The sequence below is a fragment of the Trichosurus vulpecula genome, chromosome 3 (genome assembly GCF_011100635.1).
Source record: "Trichosurus vulpecula isolate mTriVul1 chromosome 3, mTriVul1.pri, whole genome shotgun sequence".
Classification (NCBI taxonomy): Eukaryota; Metazoa; Chordata; class Mammalia; order Diprotodontia; family Phalangeridae; genus Trichosurus; species Trichosurus vulpecula.
The window spans coordinates 87,014,189-87,032,939 of NC_050575.1; the positions used below are offsets into that span (position 1 = coordinate 87,014,189).

The 18,751-nt window shown below is 36.3% G+C and overlaps 1 protein-coding gene and 1 pseudogene across 1 annotated transcript in view; one reads left to right on the top strand and one right to left on the bottom strand.

Moving 5' to 3' along the window:
• Positions 1-7,616, top strand: part of CREBRF (CREB3 regulatory factor) — a 50,757-nt gene extending 43,141 nt beyond the window's left edge. Inside the window, exon 9 of the mRNA XM_036749523.1 lies at positions 1,935-7,616. Coding sequence (XP_036605418.1) covers positions 1,935-2,050 — 116 coding nt within the window. The 3' untranslated portion in view covers positions 2,051-7,616. The remainder of the gene's footprint in view (positions 1-1,934) is intronic.
• Positions 7,617-16,656: 9,040 nt separating this feature from the next.
• Positions 16,657-17,076, bottom strand: LOC118842120 (annotated as a pseudogene).
• Between the last annotated feature and the right edge of the window lie 1,675 nt (positions 17,077-18,751).

The window sequence follows — 18,751 nt, forward strand, 5'->3', positions numbered from 1 at the left end:
CATTTGTTTGTTTTTTTCAATATGATTTTGACTTTATCATTAGAGTTTCCCTGTAACTCTTCTTATCTAGAGATAATATTTGGGTAACTTCAGCCATCTGGAACATAGCTGGAAAGGATGCAACAAAAAATTCTTCAACTTTTAGAAGTAAAAGAGACATGAGTGGCTGAAATAACTGCCTCAAAATCCATTTACCATAGAAGAGGTCTACCTCCAGGGCTTATTAACTTGTTTAGTATCCTCCTTTTGTACAGTTTTAACAAGCTTAATCATCTGGGTTCCTAGGTCACAACAGATTAGAAATAGCGAAATAAATAGGGCAGAATGGGGTGCCAGAAGAGGCAGACACACCTACAGAGAGCAGTGAGAAGTAACAGCTCATAACTTTTACAGAAAGGGAGAAGACATAGGACCAAGAAAAGCAGTTAGTGGTCATGGACCATTAATATTAGGGCAAACAGTCCCCCACTTCTCATCCCCTAAATTCAGCAAACATTAACTGAGTACCTACTATAGGGATGGGGGGAAAAAAACTGGTTCCTACCCCCAAGAAGTTTCTAATCTAACAGGGGGAATGAGACAGGTATAGAAATAATTATGATACAAGATAGTTCTAAATTCATAGAAAAGGTCAGAATGACCTGAAAGATTCAAAGAGAGAGATCATGTCTAACTGGAACCATTAGAGAAGGCTTCTTAGAGGATGTGGCACCAGAAATGAACCTTGACATGGAAGAATGGCAATTAGTAGAGATGAAGGGGGAAATTTCTTCCAGGCATAGGGGAGCCAACATCTACAGAAAACCATAGAATTAGAGATTTAGAGTTGGAAGGAACCTTAGAGATCATTTAGTATAATTTACTTATTGTACTCATGAGGGAAAGCAACTTGTCCAAAGTCACACAAATAATAGGCAGGCTCAGAGGAGGGAAAGGAAAGGACCAGGATTGGGGAACAGTGAATAGCCCAGAATGGCTAGAATAGAGTTGCCTGAAGGAAAGTAGTGTGATATAAGAGTGAAAAAGTAATTAAGCCCTGAGACCATTCCAGTATAGCACAGTAGGATATACAAGTTGAGTCATTAGGAAATAGTTGATAATGTTTACTATACCCTATAGGGAAAGGAAGAATAGGAAAAGGTAGAGGAGGATATAGTATATTTTAGAAAAATTTGTGTCAGAGTTAAAATTTTTTAAAAATTGGAAAACATAAGATTGAAGATTCATTTACTAGAAACTATGAGTTAAGAAATGATAATGAACAGAAATATCTGTTAGGGTAGGGGAGCAGAGTTTCACTTTTTTCCCTTGTAACACTAAAATGCAAATATATTAAAATTTCCTACAATAAGTGCAGGGTCGTACTTCATACCTAAGTTATATTAATCCTGGGACTAGACCAGAATTAAAGACAAAAGTCAGTTTCTATCAAATACCAGTAACCTTTAGGAAAAAGTCATTGAAGGGCTACATTCAAAAAGCTACTTAATGTTTTCTTTTTTTAGGGAAGTAGAAACATTAAACTCAGCTGGTTTTTAAAAGAACAATAAAACATTCCATTATCATGACAAATTTCTTAAAATTCTGCCTTATGACTGAGAGATTCTATTCCAAATGAAATAAGTAGATATCCACCTGGGGTTGAGAGCAATTAGTCTCTGGCCCAGGAAAGTAGAAGTGATAAGAGCCGTATCCCCTCGGGGCGAAATCAAATCAAGGGGCCAAATATGATTGCCCTAGAGGTTCCCTATCTCTGAACTAAATTGTAGATTCCTTCCCTTAACCATCCCAATATTTATGATCACAGCCTCTAGACTTAGAAGGGACTGCCTTATTTTAAAAGTGAGGAACCTGAAGCCCAGGAAGGCAGTAATTTCTTTGAAGGTCACAGAGGGAGTGGGCATCTGAATGTAGCTGTTCTTTTTTTTCTCTAGGTCTACCAGTTGCTGGACAAACCTCAGAATTTGTGAACCAAGTATTAGAGAAGACTGCAGAAGGCAACCCTACGGGGGGCCTAGTGGGACTAAGAATACCACCATCCAAAGTGTAACTGGCCTCATATGACCACTACTCTCTGGTCAGAATTATGTCTGTGTTCAGTCAGGTTCTTCATTGTAAAATTTCATTCTGTTCTGCATGTCAGTTTAGCATTATGTAAACATTTACGATTAGGTTACATTGTTTTAATAACTAAGTAGTATAAGTGAAGCATGATCCAAAATACTTGATTATAGCATTTTTCAGAGCATAAACCCTAGTTAAAACTGCTTCTGGCATCGGTATGGAAACTTATATGTTTATAAGTGGCTGTTTAGGACCAGAGTGTAAAATCTATAGAAGTCAAACTTGTTTCTGCAAGTGAAAATGTTAGCAAATGCCAAATGTTCTGGCAGGTTTATGCTCTGAATACAACACAAAATTAAGAGGAAGCATTTTTTTTAAATTGTCGGTTTAGATTGTTTTTAGAATTATTGCTTTGTGTTCTAATTTTTTTTCCCACAACCATTTATCTCACTTGTACATAGCACACATAGCACTCATGCTAGTGTGCCATATTAGACTTTAATTTTCAGAGCTCAATATGATATATATATATGTCCGTGCAAGAAAAAAAAAAGCATATTCTTTGTGCCTTGTATTTGGGGGAAAACTGTAGCTATAAACTGGTAACGTTTTGTATGATAACCCTAATGAGGAAAAACAAGATGTATAGATGGTAAAATTATGGGGTTTAAATGTTTTTGTTCCAACTCTTAAAAAATTTTTTTGAATGTATATAGGACTATGTTGAAATGTAGATATATGCCACAGAGTCTGTGTATTGTATAAAAAAAAAGATGGCTCTAGAAAACTCAATTTCGGTACTTGGCCGGAAGAAGACAAATACTTGCACATTAATGCGATTGTTTTATTTTTTGTACCAAAGACAAATGCAACTGATATGGCGAACTGCCAGTCTAAGTAAAGTTTTGCACAGCTTACATGATACTGTACTGAATGTATGAAAAAAAAAAGGAAAAAAAAAGAAAAAATCAAAAGGTCAGGGTTAGGGATCTTACTGAACTGTGAATTTTATTTCTGTTTGGGTCCAATTATCTACAGAAGGAGCATTCATACATACAAATATTATTTTGCTGTTCCTCTAGTTCGCTTCCATAGTAGATAAGTTGGTGGCCATTTAGGAGTTTGTAAATCTTTTTTTCTGCACTTATTGTAGGAAATTTTAATATATTTGCATTTTAGTAAGCTATTGGTAAAATAGTTTTCAATTTTGAGGATTTAAAAAGTTTATTTAGCTTGTTGTAGTATACTTCCACCAAACAACCAAAATACAGATTATTTTTATTGTACTGTGTATATATATATGTAAAGAAAGAAAAAGCTACAAATATCTAATTCTTTAGTTGCCACTTTTCCAATTGATGTATTATTGTGCATGTAATATTTCCAAGGATCAACACAAGCTTAAAACAAAAAAATTTATAGATTTTTATATTTTTGTACAGATATTTCCAAACTAGCTTCTTCAAACTTACATGTGACTTATTCTTGTTAATTCTAGTTTCTATGATTGACAGATATTAACACATTTAGTTTTTAGGTGCTCTTTTGCTCATATAAAAGTCAGCTTCACTAGTCAGTGTTTAAACTGTGTTAAAGCTTTACCTAAGAGGTATGAGAAATTCCTTATGTATGTCAAGGCAGCATCATTCTCTGGGTTTGTGGACCTTCCCCCTGGGTTTATCCCTATTTTTTTCTTCCTCTTAATATTCATTCTCAAATTTTGTTTGAGCTATTATTGGCGATGGTGGTGGTGGTGATGACAAAAAACAGACCCACATTATACAACCTACTCAACCAGAATAAAGTACCAAAAGTTTCAAACTTAGGTTCTGGGACTGTACTTTTGAAAGTCATAACAGGCCTCGCATTTTCCCCTTGGAGATTTTATTTTTTAGTACAGTGTATTTGTATAGTGTGTTTCCTTTTCTTTACTGAATCAGATTTTTTTTCAATTTGCATTTTTTAAGCTTTAGAGTATGAAGATTTGAATCTGAAACTCCCAGTAACATGTGAACACATTGTATTTTGTTCCTATACTGCATGCACAGTACCATGAACCTTTATAGAAACTCCAAGGGGGGAAGTCAGCAGCACTTGCACTAAGACTGTGATACACGTGTTTTCCCTATACACTTGATAGAAATGTCTTTGATTAGTTAGAGCACACAAAACAAACAAGAAATAGTTTTGAAAATTTTGTTAGTTCTTTTTTGGTGGGGGAAGGAAGGCAAAAAGTACAAGTCTGTGCTTGGGAAGATAAAGAGAATGTATCTGATAAATTTAAAAGTTGCCAACACCACAGTTTTATATAATCAGATGAAGATCACTTTCATGATAGAGATTCAACTGATTTATAAAACGAACCATTTTAGTGGCTCCATTTTGATCGTTTTTTTTTTCCTGTCTACAAACCAGAATATGATTTTGGTCTCACATTTCAAAAGAAAAAAGAAAAAAGAAAAAAAAATTCTAAATCCATGTAACGGATTACCCTACTCTCTCATTTCAGTGTTTTATATGTACAACTTAAGTTAAATAGTTAAAAGCTTTTAAATAGTTGAGCTTTTTAATGTTGACACTTTATTTTGTACCTATTTATATATGTATGTATATCTTAGAAAAGCACTTTGTTAAAAAAAAAAAAGATTGCGTTTTATATGATTCCTGCCATTTGCTGCTAAATCTGGGCTGGTCAGAATGCTGCAGCGATACTTGATCTAAATAAAACCTGGCAGTAAAATGTAGAGTAAAGTTAAATCCTTTGGTTGTTTTAACTTTACCGTAAAGATGACATAGGCAAGCTGTGCAGCTTTACATTTTAACCAGGGGACTCTGTGGCATTTAAAACCGTCTAGAAATGGTCGTACTTTAATGCCAGTAATAATCTGCTTCCTCTATTGTCATTAAAATATGTACATTTAGTGTATACTTATCACACAAACAAATCTTATAAGGGTTAACAAAAACCCCCAACAACTGTACATGTTCTGTTTTTGGAAATTGTGGCATGTATTTTTGGATGAAGATCATTAGAGAAGAGCTCTCTAAAGGTTTTCAGTGTTCATACATGGTATGCAGATCATAATGAAGTCCTGGATTTTATTTTAAGTGGAGGCATTGTGAATATTCACTTCAAATAATCCCATCATTCAAAAGCAATTTATACACTTCGATTCTAGTACTACTATGATTTAAAGAAAAAAAAAACCTTCCTTGTTTCAGATACACTGGATTCTTTATAGAGTTTGTTTCCATATTAAAGCATGCTGTCCAACTGCTCTTGTTAAGATCTTGTCAAAGTTTTGAATTGGGTGCCACACTTTTTCAATCGATATGATTGCTTGTTCTACCGTACCATGTATGATTCTTGTCCTTTCCTATATCCTTCATGACAGATTATGATGTGGCTTTATATTGTGCCTTACTTGTACCTTTAGAACTAAATGTCTTCATCCCCTTCCACTCCTTAAGTCTTTTAACTCTTTGACCTTTTTGGAAAGAGAATCAGAACTATAATAAAAAAGCATCATGAAGAATTTCAGATGGGTCTGGTTTCAAATTCCCCTCTCTCTTTGTAGTTATTTTATATTTGTATGGAAGACCAGTTTTGAATGGTCTTTTGAGTATGAGGGGAGAGGGTTAACAATAATTCCACTACGTCCTTTTTCTCTGACTTTCATGAATTTATCATACAACTTCTTTCTGATGCTTGACTTTTTTTGCTTATTAGCAAATAGTCTGCATTTAAAGAAAGGTATGTTCAACTCATCAGCTTGAAATTTACTTACTTTCATTTTTCCACAAATTTTTTTAGGAGAAGAGTACCAGTTTCTGTTTGTTTCTAAAACAGATGACAAGTCTCTTTTAAAGAAACAGAAGTATAGTACTTTTGAAATACAATGCTGTCAGTTTGAATTTCTTTTTATATATATATATATAATATTCATACAATTATCTGATGTTTGCCTTCATTAATAAAGCTGTTAGTTTATTCACCAAAATGGCAAGACGGATGTGCTTTTCTTTATTCCATAAATCTTTTTAACATGGAGAATTTAGCTGCTTCGAGTTAACTTTCTGAAATGAATTCAAGTGGCCTTCAGCAGGAACTAACAAAGTAATATTATGTTCCCATTCTTGTTAATAGTCTTCCTCAAGTTCTGTTGAAGCATTGCCTAATTATGTAACACAAATGTTAGTATCACTCTAGTCTTGAAACTTGAATTTTGAGAATTAATTGAATTATGCCTTCAGTGTTAAAGGAAATGGTTTCAGTTATCCTCTTAATAGAATTTTTGTCAAAAAAAAATGCTGTTTCATAGGGAACTGAGGCCATTTTCGTAACTTTGCACAGAAATGCAGTTTGCTACTTTTGTTCTTCCCGAGGATCATGACAAATAGTTTCAAACACAGTGCCACAACAATTGTGGATTCTTTGTAATCTTACTAAGGGCATTATGATTTTGAGAAGACTCCATCCTTTTTTAATATCTTAAATATGTAATGATATGTAACTATGAATGTCAACTACAGGAATGTTTTTCATTTGAAAGGAAAAAAAGTACGGGATATAAAGATGGTGAAAATGTACTACTGAATGTCACAGGCTTCCATAGAGCAAATGGTGATTGTGTTGAAACAGTCCCACTGCTCAAACTGACTAGAATTACAGAAAGACTTATGAATTATAAATTGAATTATCATGCCAAATTTCCACTTTTATTGAGAGAAGGACAGGTACCTCTTTAAAACTATTTCTAATTGGTATTGTAGGGTCAGAGTATTGGTGACTAATGGAGAATGTTCAAGTTGAGTATCTTGATGTGCCAAGTTTGGGTAAACTGGGTTTGCCTCTTCCATAACAGTGTAACAGTGTAAAGCACACAGGAGGAATGACTTCTGGGTTGGGGGGCAGTGTGACTGATGATCTCATCTGGTCCTTCCTTCTCTAACCACTGTTTTTCAAAGAACCAAAAAGCATAGATGTGTATATATGTGTGTGTGTACCTTTTCTGCTTTTGGAAAACATTCTTATGGCACTGTATTCCACTGCCTGCTTTCTGATTCTTCTTCCTAGGATGGTGGCTCCCACTACAAGAGAGTTGTCCTGTAGGTTAGGATTTGTGGTCAACAGTGAACTTGAATGCTGACAGAACCTAAAGGCATAGAGGGGATGGGGGGAAGGTCAAGAATTCCGAGCATTTGTTCATACACTGTGGCCATCTCTTTTGCATAGTTGCTTGGAGTCCTGTTTGTAATGTTGTCAAATATTCTGTAGTTCTTTTCCAACTGGAACTAAGAAACTTTTTATTGGAATCAGTCTTGTCTTTCTTGTTTAGAAAGAATTTTACCTTGTTAACGCATGAGCTGTTTTAAAAGTTACTCTATTTAAATGTTGGTTAATAGTTGTGTGGTTTTTTTTCTTTTAAGAGAAAAAAGACACAACTCAAATTTTGACTTTGTTTACTGTCACTTTCCAGCCCCTCTGCACTTCTAGTCAGATACAGACTCGTCAGTGTATGCAACGTCCTTTGTAATTTAAAATAAAAAAGATGGAAAGAAAAGGTTTTGAACTGAGTTTGCCTCGTGTGTGTTTCCTTCCCTTTTCACCTCTCCCTGCCCTTCCATGCTAATTTGCTACTATTTGCTAACTGACACATCTCTAAGACACTATAAATATAATTGGTTTTTGTAATCATGTACAAAGTAAAGTGGACCTCAAGATTAAACACTTCCATGTGTTGTTATGGCTAAAATATTCACGATTTGGGTCAGACCTCTAATAATGAGGTTCTCCAGACTTAGCTGGACTGGTCTTCGGGCAGCAAACATAAGTCGTCTGCTAGGTCCATACCTGAAGCTTTTCTAGACTGGTAGATTCTGCCCTAAAGTTTACAGTTGTTACAGCCTCAAGAACCCAGGCTTACCTTCATGCTACAGTAAGGTACTGAAAGAGGGCTTTGGTGCAGGAACCCAAGTATTTTGCACTGTTCCCCTCCCTCGGCAATGTCTGACTTCTTTGACTTTCAATTAGAAAATTAGCATAAGGAGATAGACTATAGAATATATAACACACATATGCATGTACATATATGTATATATGTGTGTCATATATACACAAAGATATGTATACATATATATGTATACACATGGGCATTTAAAAAATGTAGAACAGTTTTGTCCTAACTTATAATGCAATGCAGTGTTACTTTTCTTCCATGAATCCTTAGTTTAGCTTTTACATTCTTTTTAGGACTCATAGAATCTCAGCATTGAAGAGGGACCTCGGTAGTCATCTAGGCTCAGGTTTATCTGAGTAGGAATATCCTTTACAACTGACCTGACAAGGGAACATACTCAGCTTCTGAAGAAATCCAATGGTAGGGACCCTCCTTTCTATCCAGAGGGTATTTTATTTTTATACAGCTCTGATTATCAGGAAGTTTTTCCTTCTATTCAGATGAAATCTCTCTCTCTACAAGTTGCCTGGTTCTTCTCTATGGGTCTAAGCAGAACCAGTGTAAGCCCTCTTTACTTGATAATCCTTCAGGTAGTTGGAGATGGCTCTCATTCTCTCCCTTTCCTTCCTACCCTAAGTTTTCTCTTCTGTAGGTCAAACATCCCCAGTCCCTTCAGCTGATCCTCATGTAACATGGTTTCTAATCCCCTTACCATCCTGGTTGCCCTTGTGATTTAAGTATTGTTTTTTTTAACTTGTTTTTCTCTTAAGTTGCCAGTCTGGTTTCTGTGAACAGGTATAAATGTTCCTTTTTCATATCATGGCACTTGAAAGGGAACTGCAGTCACAAAATATATATGTTCTTGTGTATTCTAAAATCGAGGGGGTATTACACTTGAACAGGTAATTCCTGAGATGTTTGTAGGCTTGTGTCCCTTACACCCCAGGACTCTTGGAAAGAAGTCACTTAATCTCTTGGACTCCTCAGGCCTGAAGGAGGAGGGTTTGATTTTGGCTTGGGGCAGCACCAGGCTATTCAGGAAGCAAAAGGGATGTGGCCTGGAGCTACTCCAGACTGAACTCAATAGGAATATTGCAAATAGAAGTGTACATAATGGCTTCAACCTTCTAGGGGTTTTAGCCAACAAAATCCATTAAGCGTTTATTAAGCACTTTCTACTTGCCAGATACTGTTTTAAGTTTTAGGATTCAGGGACACCAGAGCTGTAAATTCTAATATACGTCTACTGCATGCAACACCCTGTTAGCTGGGCGGCTGTTGCTATCTATTTGCTTCTAATGTACTGCAGTACATGACTGTACTTTTAATTTTCAATTCATAGTAGGCCAACCAAAGAGATTAGGTTTAAAAAAAGATAAACCAAGTTTGGGAAATACCATATTCTTCAGAGCTATGAATTAAGGTAGGACTTTGTTGATAAGACCTAATAGATTTTACATAGAAACAGGTGAAAACTAAAGTTATACATAAAAGTCATTTGTTCTCAGGAAGAAAGCTCCAGAAATGACCAAACCACAGAATAGTTTCTGGTAAAGGATGGAATCAGAATCTGGTACTGGAGGTACTGACTAATGTCAGTTCAAAATGAATGACTCTAATTAGGGTAACTAGGTAAATCTAGAGAAGGACAGATTACAGATTTTTAAGGTAAGATCTAGAAGGGACCATCATCTAGTCCAGGAGTTCTTAAGTTTTTTGGGATCAGATGGATCCCTGTGGCAGTCCTACAAGGCCTCTGAACCCCTTCTTGGAATAATTTTTTTTTTATTGCTTTCAAGAGAAATCAATTGAAATTGTTTTCAAAACATTTTTAAACAATAAGTTCATGAACACCATGTGAAGAATTCCTGATCTAGTCCAAGCCCAATTGTTACAGAAGAGAAAATAAGATCCCTAGGAGAATTAAGGGACTTGACCCAGGTCAAAAAGTAAATGGCAGTTGAAGAACTTGAACCAAGGTCTTCTGAGTAGCACTTCTGAGCAGTGGAAGAGTTAAATAGTTCTGTGTGAACTTTAGTTTTCCTTTTCTGAAATCTCATTGGAAAGGGAGTATGAACATAACTAGGCCACAAAAGATATTTCCTGAGTATATCTCTGTGGAGAGAAATGTACTAGCTTCCTTCTCTCTGCTTCTGTGGACATTCGTAATAATTATTAAATACTATTAGAATTTCTTAAAATAAAGTACCTCTTTCCTATAAAAGTGTTGTTTTTTAAAAGTAACAGCTCAAGGCCTATTTAAGAGGATTGATAATGGTACAGTAGAAAATGCACTGGGCTTGGATTCAAGGGCCTGTGGTAAAGTTCCCAAGATGACATTTATTAGCTGTGTGACCATAAGCAAGTAACTAGACCTCTCTAGAAGCTTCAGTTTCTTCATCTGTAAAATGAGGGATCATAGGATTTAGGGTTAGAAGTGACTCACTTTAAATAGAACCGATCCCTATCCAATTACAGACTGCCAGGATCACACAGACAGTAACTGGTAGAACCAAGTTTTGAGCCTTTCTACATCCACTAGAAGCTGGACTCTACATAGTCTGAAGTTCTTTCTGGTTCTGAAGTTCTATGATTCATCTACAGGTAGTTCCAGGCATAACTAAGCATTCATCCATTCATCAGTTCCTATGTCATAGCTGTTTGGGCAGCAAATATAACCATAGATATTAGAGTCTGAAAGAGCCTTAAAGATCTAGTTGTAGGTTCTCCGAAAGACAGAAACTCAGTGAGAGTCTGCTCTAGAACCTGCTCAACAAGTCATCTCCTTTTTTACTTACAGCTCTCTGATGAAGGAGATCTCCTCACTGACTCCTGCAGTAGCCCAGTCCTCTCTGACATTGCTTTAGGGGTTAAAAAGCATTTCCTAACATCAAACAGAAATTTGTTTCTGCAGCTTACCTGAATTGGCTCCTAGTTATGCACTCTGGGACCATGAAGAAAAGTCTAACATCTCTTCCATAAGTTGGGACTTCAGATACTTCAAGATAGCTATCATGTTCCCTCTAAGTTAGGGGTTCTTAACCTGGCATCCATCAGCCTTAAGATACAGACATATAGATATTGATAACGATTTTAATATAATTGGTTTTCTTTGCAATCCTATATATTTTCTGTGTTTAAAAACATTCTGAGAAGGAGACCATAAACTTCACCAGACTGCCATGGTCCATGACACACAAAAAAGTTAAGAATTCTTGATTTAAGTCTTCTATTTTCCAAGCTAAAAATCTACAGTTCTTCAGCTGGTCCTCAGATAGCATAATGTTGACATCCTTCACCATTCTGGTGGCCTTCTTCTGGACTCTTTCCAGCTTATCAAGTTCCTCCTGAAATGTGATGCCCAGAACTGAACACTGAATACTCCAGATGTGGATTGTCCGAGGCATAATGCAGTAGAACTATCATCTCCCTAGTCCTTTAATCTCTCTCTGTCTGTCTCTCTACAGTCTCATTTAATACAGTTTAAGATTGTATTTACACTCATGACTGAGCTTAAGGCCCAGTAAAACCTTACAGTTCACCAAAACCACCAGATTATTTTTAGATGAACTACTATTTGGCCACACTCCCCCATTTCGCACTTAGAAAATTGAGTTTTTTTTTTTAACAAAATGTAAGTCTTCACATTTATCCCTATTAAATTTTATATTATTAGATTCAACCCACTGTGTTAACATTGTGTTAACTATGCTGTGCTACCACCGTGTTAGCCTGTTGGGATCTTTTTGGTTATCCAATACATTAGCTATCCTTTTTAGTTTTGTTTGAGGAATGTGTGTCCATGCCATTAATGATTACTGTTTGGGCTATCTTTGGATCCTGTCATTTAGCAAGTTCCAAATTCCCTTAATATGGTCCAACTCTCATCTCTGATCTCTGCATCTTGTCTACAAGTATAGCATTAGAGACTTGGTCCAATGCTTTGCTAAAATGTAGCTGAAGAATTGAACTTATCTTAGTATTCAATAAACGGAAGAACATAAAGAACTTAGAGAATTCTCTATTTGATAAAGAACTTCTTGGAGAACTAGAAAGTGATTTTCCAGAAATTAGGTTTAGTCTACCATCTTACACCATATACTACAATCAGCTCAAAAGGATATTTATGTAAAATACAAAAGGTCACATTTTCTAAAAAAATAGAAGAGGCAGAGATCAGCTTTCATAGTTATGGTAGGAGGAATTAACCAAACAAAGGAGAAAGGATACTATGACAGCTAAAACAGAGAATTCTGATTACATAAGATTGAAAACTTCTTGCAGAAAGGACAAGTAGGATAAGAAGGAAAAACATAAAGTGGAGAAAAAAGTCTTTCCATCAAAAAGCTCTGATAGGGATATGAAATCCAAGATATGTAGGGAATCAACAGAAATATATGACTAAGCCATTTCCTAATTGATAAGTGGTTAAAAAATAGAAAAACAACATTTAAAAGAAAATTTACTGTTATTACAATTATTAACAATACTATTAACCATGTGAAAGTTTGCTCCAAATCTTTTATAATAAGATAAATGTAAATCAAAACAACTCTGAAGTTTTATCTTGTACCCAGTAAATTGGCAAATGTGACAGAATATAAATCAAGGCAAAGTGCTATACAATGGGAGGAGTATTCAACTTGGAGTCAGAAGACCCGAGTTCAGGAAAACATTATACACAATAACAGCCACAGTGCACGATGACTGACTTTGATAGACTTAGCTCTTCTCAGCAATGCAAGGACCTAAAACAACTCCAAAAGACTTAGGATAGAAAATGCCATCCACATCCAGAAAAAGAAATATGGAGTGTGAATGCAGATTGAAGCAGACTATTTTCTTTTTTGTTTTGTTTTGTTTCATGTTTTTCTTTCTCATGGTTACTCCCATTTGTTCTAATTCTTCTATACAATGTGACTAATATGAAAAAAGAAAGACCTCAGTTCAGATCCTAGCTCTGCTTCTTCCTACTTTTGTGACTTTGGGCAAATAATAACCTCTCTGCATCTCAGTTTCCTCATCTGTAAAATGAGGGGGTTGGACTAGATGACCTCTAAGGTCCCTTTAACCTCTGGGTCTATGAACCTATATTACAGCATTTCCCTGATTCAGCAGGCTAGTAATCACATACAAAAAGGAATAAGGTCAGTTTGGAATGACTTGTTCTTGATGAAGCCATACTAGTTCTTTATGATCACTGCTTCCTTTCCTAGAATTTACTATCCATCTTTTTAATAATAGAATTGTGCCAGGAATAACGATCAAGCTCACTGGCCTATGCTTGGCAGAATTCACTCTTTTCCCTTTGTTGAAAAATGGGACATTTATTTGTCTTTGGTCATTTGGCACCTTCCCCATTCTCCATGATTTTTCAAACATCACTGATTGTAGTTCAGCAATCATATTCACCAGTTTTTTTCAGTACCCTGGGATATGGTTTTTCTGGACCTGATGAAATAAACTTATCTAGGGCCATTTGGTTACTATGTCAGTTCCTTATGAGCCACTTTATTCTGTCCTTTCCAGCCTAAAGATTATTCTCCTTGGCAGAAAATTCTCAAGTAAAATAGAAATTGAGTAGGTCTGCTCTCTCCCTATCTGTTACCTTTGTCCTATTAACATTCCTATCCTTCCCTTGTCCTCTTTTTCCCAGCACTGCTTTAAAAAAATTTTTGTATCTTCAGTATTCCTTACCAGCTTCAACTCATTTTCAGCACTCAACACGCCACAATGAAGTCTTTATGAACATTGATTTTAATGTGATTTCAGCTATGCCTGTTTTAGGAGGAAGAGGAGAAAGAGAAAGGAGAGAGGAGTCTATAGAGAAGGGAGAGGAGAATACAGCATTATGAGAGAGGAGAAAGCAAGATGGTGGGGGGGAGGGGGGAGAGAAATTTTGTGAAAAACAAAATTTACATTCTTTTCAATAGCTTAACCAACTCAGATCCATCCATTCTCATATATAGACTTGCTTCTTTTTAAAGATACCCTAGCCTAGACTCTTTCCAACTACAACTCTTCAAAGGTACTATACTCTATGGATGGTTTAAGGAATTTTGAAGAGTAATTTCAACTGGACTTCATGTGCTAACTTTAGAACCAAAGGTGTGTATAACATGTAACTCTGCTGTATTATAGTATCATACTGTGTTTTTTTAAATTCATCATGTGACTTGACCTTGTTTCCATCTTCTGTACATGTCTTTTTAAAATGTTAGGTGATGAATTCCTTATGCTTCAACATTGGTTTGTTTAAACAGCTCCCTAAATATCCCCTTTATCATAACTTTTTTTTAATCTTCAGAATTTAATTCTCCCAGCTTCCTGGACTGTAGTATTCCTTTCTGGGCTACCCTTCTCCCCAATTCACAAAGATTAGGTCCACAGTGGGACAACTACTCTCAGGTTCAAGACATTCTGTAGATCTGTACTTTAAAAACTGTAGCTTCATGAGCCTCTACCAGTGAGTTTCCTTTTTATAGTCAGCTAGAGGACACAGTAAACTCCACTTAGATGGAATTCTAAGAACAGAAGCTCTAAAATATTTTTCCTATAAATCTGGAGTAAACTTTCCCACAAATACACAGAGAGAGGTACAAAGGCAGCGAAAACACACGTAGCTAAGTGTAAGTCACAACTATGGCGTGGAAGAGCTCTTGTGTTCTTTCTCCTTTCATGGTGCCCTTCTGCAGCTCTCCCTGCGTACAGCACCTCTGCTTGGTAGATTGCTCAGTTGGGTTTCTTCTCTCCACTGATCAACTCCTGATGGCCAGGGTTAACTTTCTACTCTGCATATATACTCTATACTCTCTGGGCCTACTTTCTGCTAGACAAGACATCTCTGGCTGGTTGAGTAACTTCACTGAGGGACAGGAGGGAGGCAAAAAAAAAAAAGAATTATTCCCTCTCAAGAGCTTGGATCTTTTCACGTAGCTCTCTTCTCTACTGCCAGAGGTCCCACTTGTTAGAGCTGTCTCTTGCTTCATCTCTTTCATTATAGAGTATATCTCACTTTTTAAATGACCACCAGAGGCATGCATAATCCTTGGCTAGTCAATGGCTAGCTCTCTAATTCCATCAGTTTGATCTGGAGAAATTCTTCTCTCCCTGTAATGAAGTAATAAAACCTTCTTTATACTTTAAGACATTAACACTTATTTGTCTGGGTTTTTTTACCCCATATCTTCTGTGATTACATTAGTTGGGCTGAAGGGAAATCAGTTAACCAGAGGTCCCCTAACAAACAACACCTTTCTCCTTGCCACTTAAGTTTTGTGAATTTATATATAGACATTTGAGGCCATGGATTTTATTGTTAGTTCCTTTTTAAAATGTTTTTGTCTTTTATGAATTTCTGGGCATCTTTACTGCTATTTGTCCTACATTTTTGCTGTTCTTTAGGTATCCAGCTTAGCAGATATAACATAGAGAATTTCTCCCTACCCCTTCATACCTTCTTAAGCTCTTTTATTAGATTTGTAAGACTTTAGGTAAAATTACTTATCAGGCCTATTTAGGTGTATTCAATCTGATCAAGAGACCATCATTCCTATAATTGTAAAGTGGTAGTCCAGAAATCCAACATCCATTTTCAGACTCCATCTTCTTAACTTTCCAAATCTACCTTTCTTTTTTGAAGTCAGCTTCCCCTGTTAGAACCTCCATTTGAGTAGTTACCCATGCCAGTTATGCTTACCCTTAACCTGATTTAATTCCTGACTTTTCTATCTTGCCTCTGCATGGTTACCCTCTGCCTCTCTCCCCACTTTTTCAGTTTCATCTTAGGTGTTATCTTCCCCCATTAGCATGTTTATATTTGTATTCTCAGTGCTTAGTACACTGCCTAAGTGCTAAATAAATACTTTAGCTATATCTCTTTTTCAGTTTTTACAAATATTTTATTTTAATGGAGCTGGTACAGATAATGTCCATTTAAAACTCATGTCACAGGCCAAAAAGTACAATAAAGTCAAAAGATAGCAGTTATCTGCTACATACATTTCTCTATCAATACCTTTATTAATTGCTTATTGGAAATTAGCAAATTTTCTAGATTCTTCTGACAAGATTTAAAATCTTAGAATGGTTTGTCTCTTCAGTGAAGCATCTCTGGAATTAATCATGACTGTAATATGAACTAACATCTCTCTTTCCTGCCTGATCTTCTTCTTCTGGCCCAGGTCATCAGATTTGTTAAAATGTAGCTTCTAATTAAGGAAACATCATTTTTCCACAGTTTAGTCCTCTGAAAAGCTGCCACTGCCCATTGACAGTTATAGTCCAGCAGTGAATCAATGACACATTAGAGAACTTCAGGGTCAATATGAAAGTCCGGCAGACTGCAATACACAGTCCCAGGGAATGTGGCATGTATGTGCATACATATATTTTTAAAAAATCAAAGGGAGGTAGGAAGGGGGCTGGGCTTGATCGTAAGCTCAGTTCAGTGAAAACAAATGGACAAATGGTAGTGTATAACAAGCACTAGGATTCAACATACCAGACTTTGAAAGCTGCACCCCCAGAAATAGGGCCAGTTTCGATTTAGTGCAAAATACTGCTTTACAAAAGGACTATTGTTTCAAAATAAAAAAAGGATTGAGGGAAAAGGAAAAAACAGCCAGAAGATTTAAACTTCTGAATGACCCCCAGTCTGTTCCTGATAAATTTCCATCACATCTTCCTCCATATCCAGCTCATTTGGAGTATGGTTATCACCAATTCTCTGACCTTCAAAGGGCAATCTGAATGAGTTCACTGGATTACCATCTTTGACAGTGTGATTCTTTGAGTTTCTTAAGATGTATTGTCATTTTTCACCTTGAAGTGAATATCACTGCTGTCCTGCCCAACGACTTTTGAGTTTAATGTATTCTCCTTTCTTATCCCCAGAATCCTCAGCTGAAGGGTTTGCTTCTTGGTCAGTGATGGCAACAGCAGATTCTCCCCAGGACCTTGTGAAATCTCTCTTAGCTAAATCTTTATTTAACTCCTTGCCTGTGCAAGCTGACTTGCCTCTCAGCAGTGATGAAACCACCCATGTTCCCATAGTTTTCAGTTTCTTGCCCAAGACTTCATGATTTTTAGGAATGCTTCGTATATTCTTTCCAGGAGTATCATTTGTGCTTACATGAATCATTAGAAATAGGTAATAGTTATCAGAGTTGACAAATCTTGGGAAGTTTCCTATCACTTCCTGGATACATGCAGATAGACCTTAGTCAGAAAGACACCAGACCCCTCTCCTGCTATCATCATAACAATGAATAGCTGCCTTAGTATACCTCAGCAGAGAGTTACCAACTACCACTACTCATCTTTTACTGAAACTTTTTTTAAAAAAAACCTATTTTTTAATACTCATTTTTAAAAATTTTGAGTTCCAAATTCTCCCGTGCCTTCCAGCCCCTCCTCCTCCCATTGAAAGGGCCAGAAATATAATATCTTTTATACATATGAAGCAATACAAAACAAATTTCCATATTAGCCATGTTAGCAAAAAAAAAGCAAGAAAAATAAAGTGAAAAAAAAAACTATGCTTCAGTTCACATTCAGAATATATATGTTCTCTCTTGGGAGCTGGATAGCATTTTTCACTATGAATACTTCAGAACTGTATTGGATCATTGTGTTGAATTGATACCCTTAATAGATGATATTTCACCTGATAGCACTTGTGGTTTCATATAAGCATTTCATGGAGGAGAATCAATTGCATCCTCCTCAAAGGTTCCAGCTCCATTCTTTTTCAGAAGATTCTCGTATTTATTCCTAACCTCTACAAATGTTCTCTGGTCCTCCTGCCCTCTCTCCTCCTTGCTAAATTCTTCTAACCCTCCCCAGCCCGTCCCAACTCTTCGGATCCTTTTTCTTTCTTTCTGCCCCTTCCTTCCTTCCCTCTCTCTTTTTTTCTTTCTTTCTTTCCTTCCTTGTTTCTTTCTTTCTTTCTCTTCTATCTATAAAAGGAATACTTCATTATTCCTAATAACCAGGAGAACAGAGATATCCTTTGAACTCCTTTACCTCTTCTCTTAGGTGTGAGACAAGCTCACACTTTGTATTTGGATAACTGTTGCTTGTCTCAGACAGAAAGACAAGCATCTTCCACTCTACATATATTACTGCAAAATTTGCAGATGTCCACGCTTGCTGGAAGCAAGATCTTGAGTCTTTTTCTTTATACCGATTCTTGTGGCCAACTTACCTGATGACTCAACCCTCTCATTTTTCAGATGAAAAAACTGAGGCCCAGAGAGAAGAAAAGGCTTAACCATGGTCCAAAGGTAGTAGAAGTGGAGCCCATATTCAAACCCATATCTTCTGACTCCAAATCTAGAGGTTTGTTTCCTTGCTGTATTTAGGGTCCTGATTAAGCCAGGGATAACATTTTTGAACCATTCTCTTGAAATAGTTGGAATGATAGTTAAGGGAAGAGCTTTTCACATGGACAGATTCCTTAAGTGGTCAGTCAGTCAATAAACATTTATTAAATGCCTATTATGTTCTAATTTTGTTAAGTGCTAGAAATAAGTTCTGATTGGCAATTTTTATTGGGACCTGTGACAATGAAGATCAGTACTATTTACTAATTTAGAGAGTTGCCTTGGGTACTGAAATTTGGTAAGAGACTAACCAAGAGCCCCCAGACAGATGTGGGACCTGAAGGCAAGTCTTTATGATCCCAGGCCACTATGCAATGCTGCCTCTTGTTTTGGCAAATATAC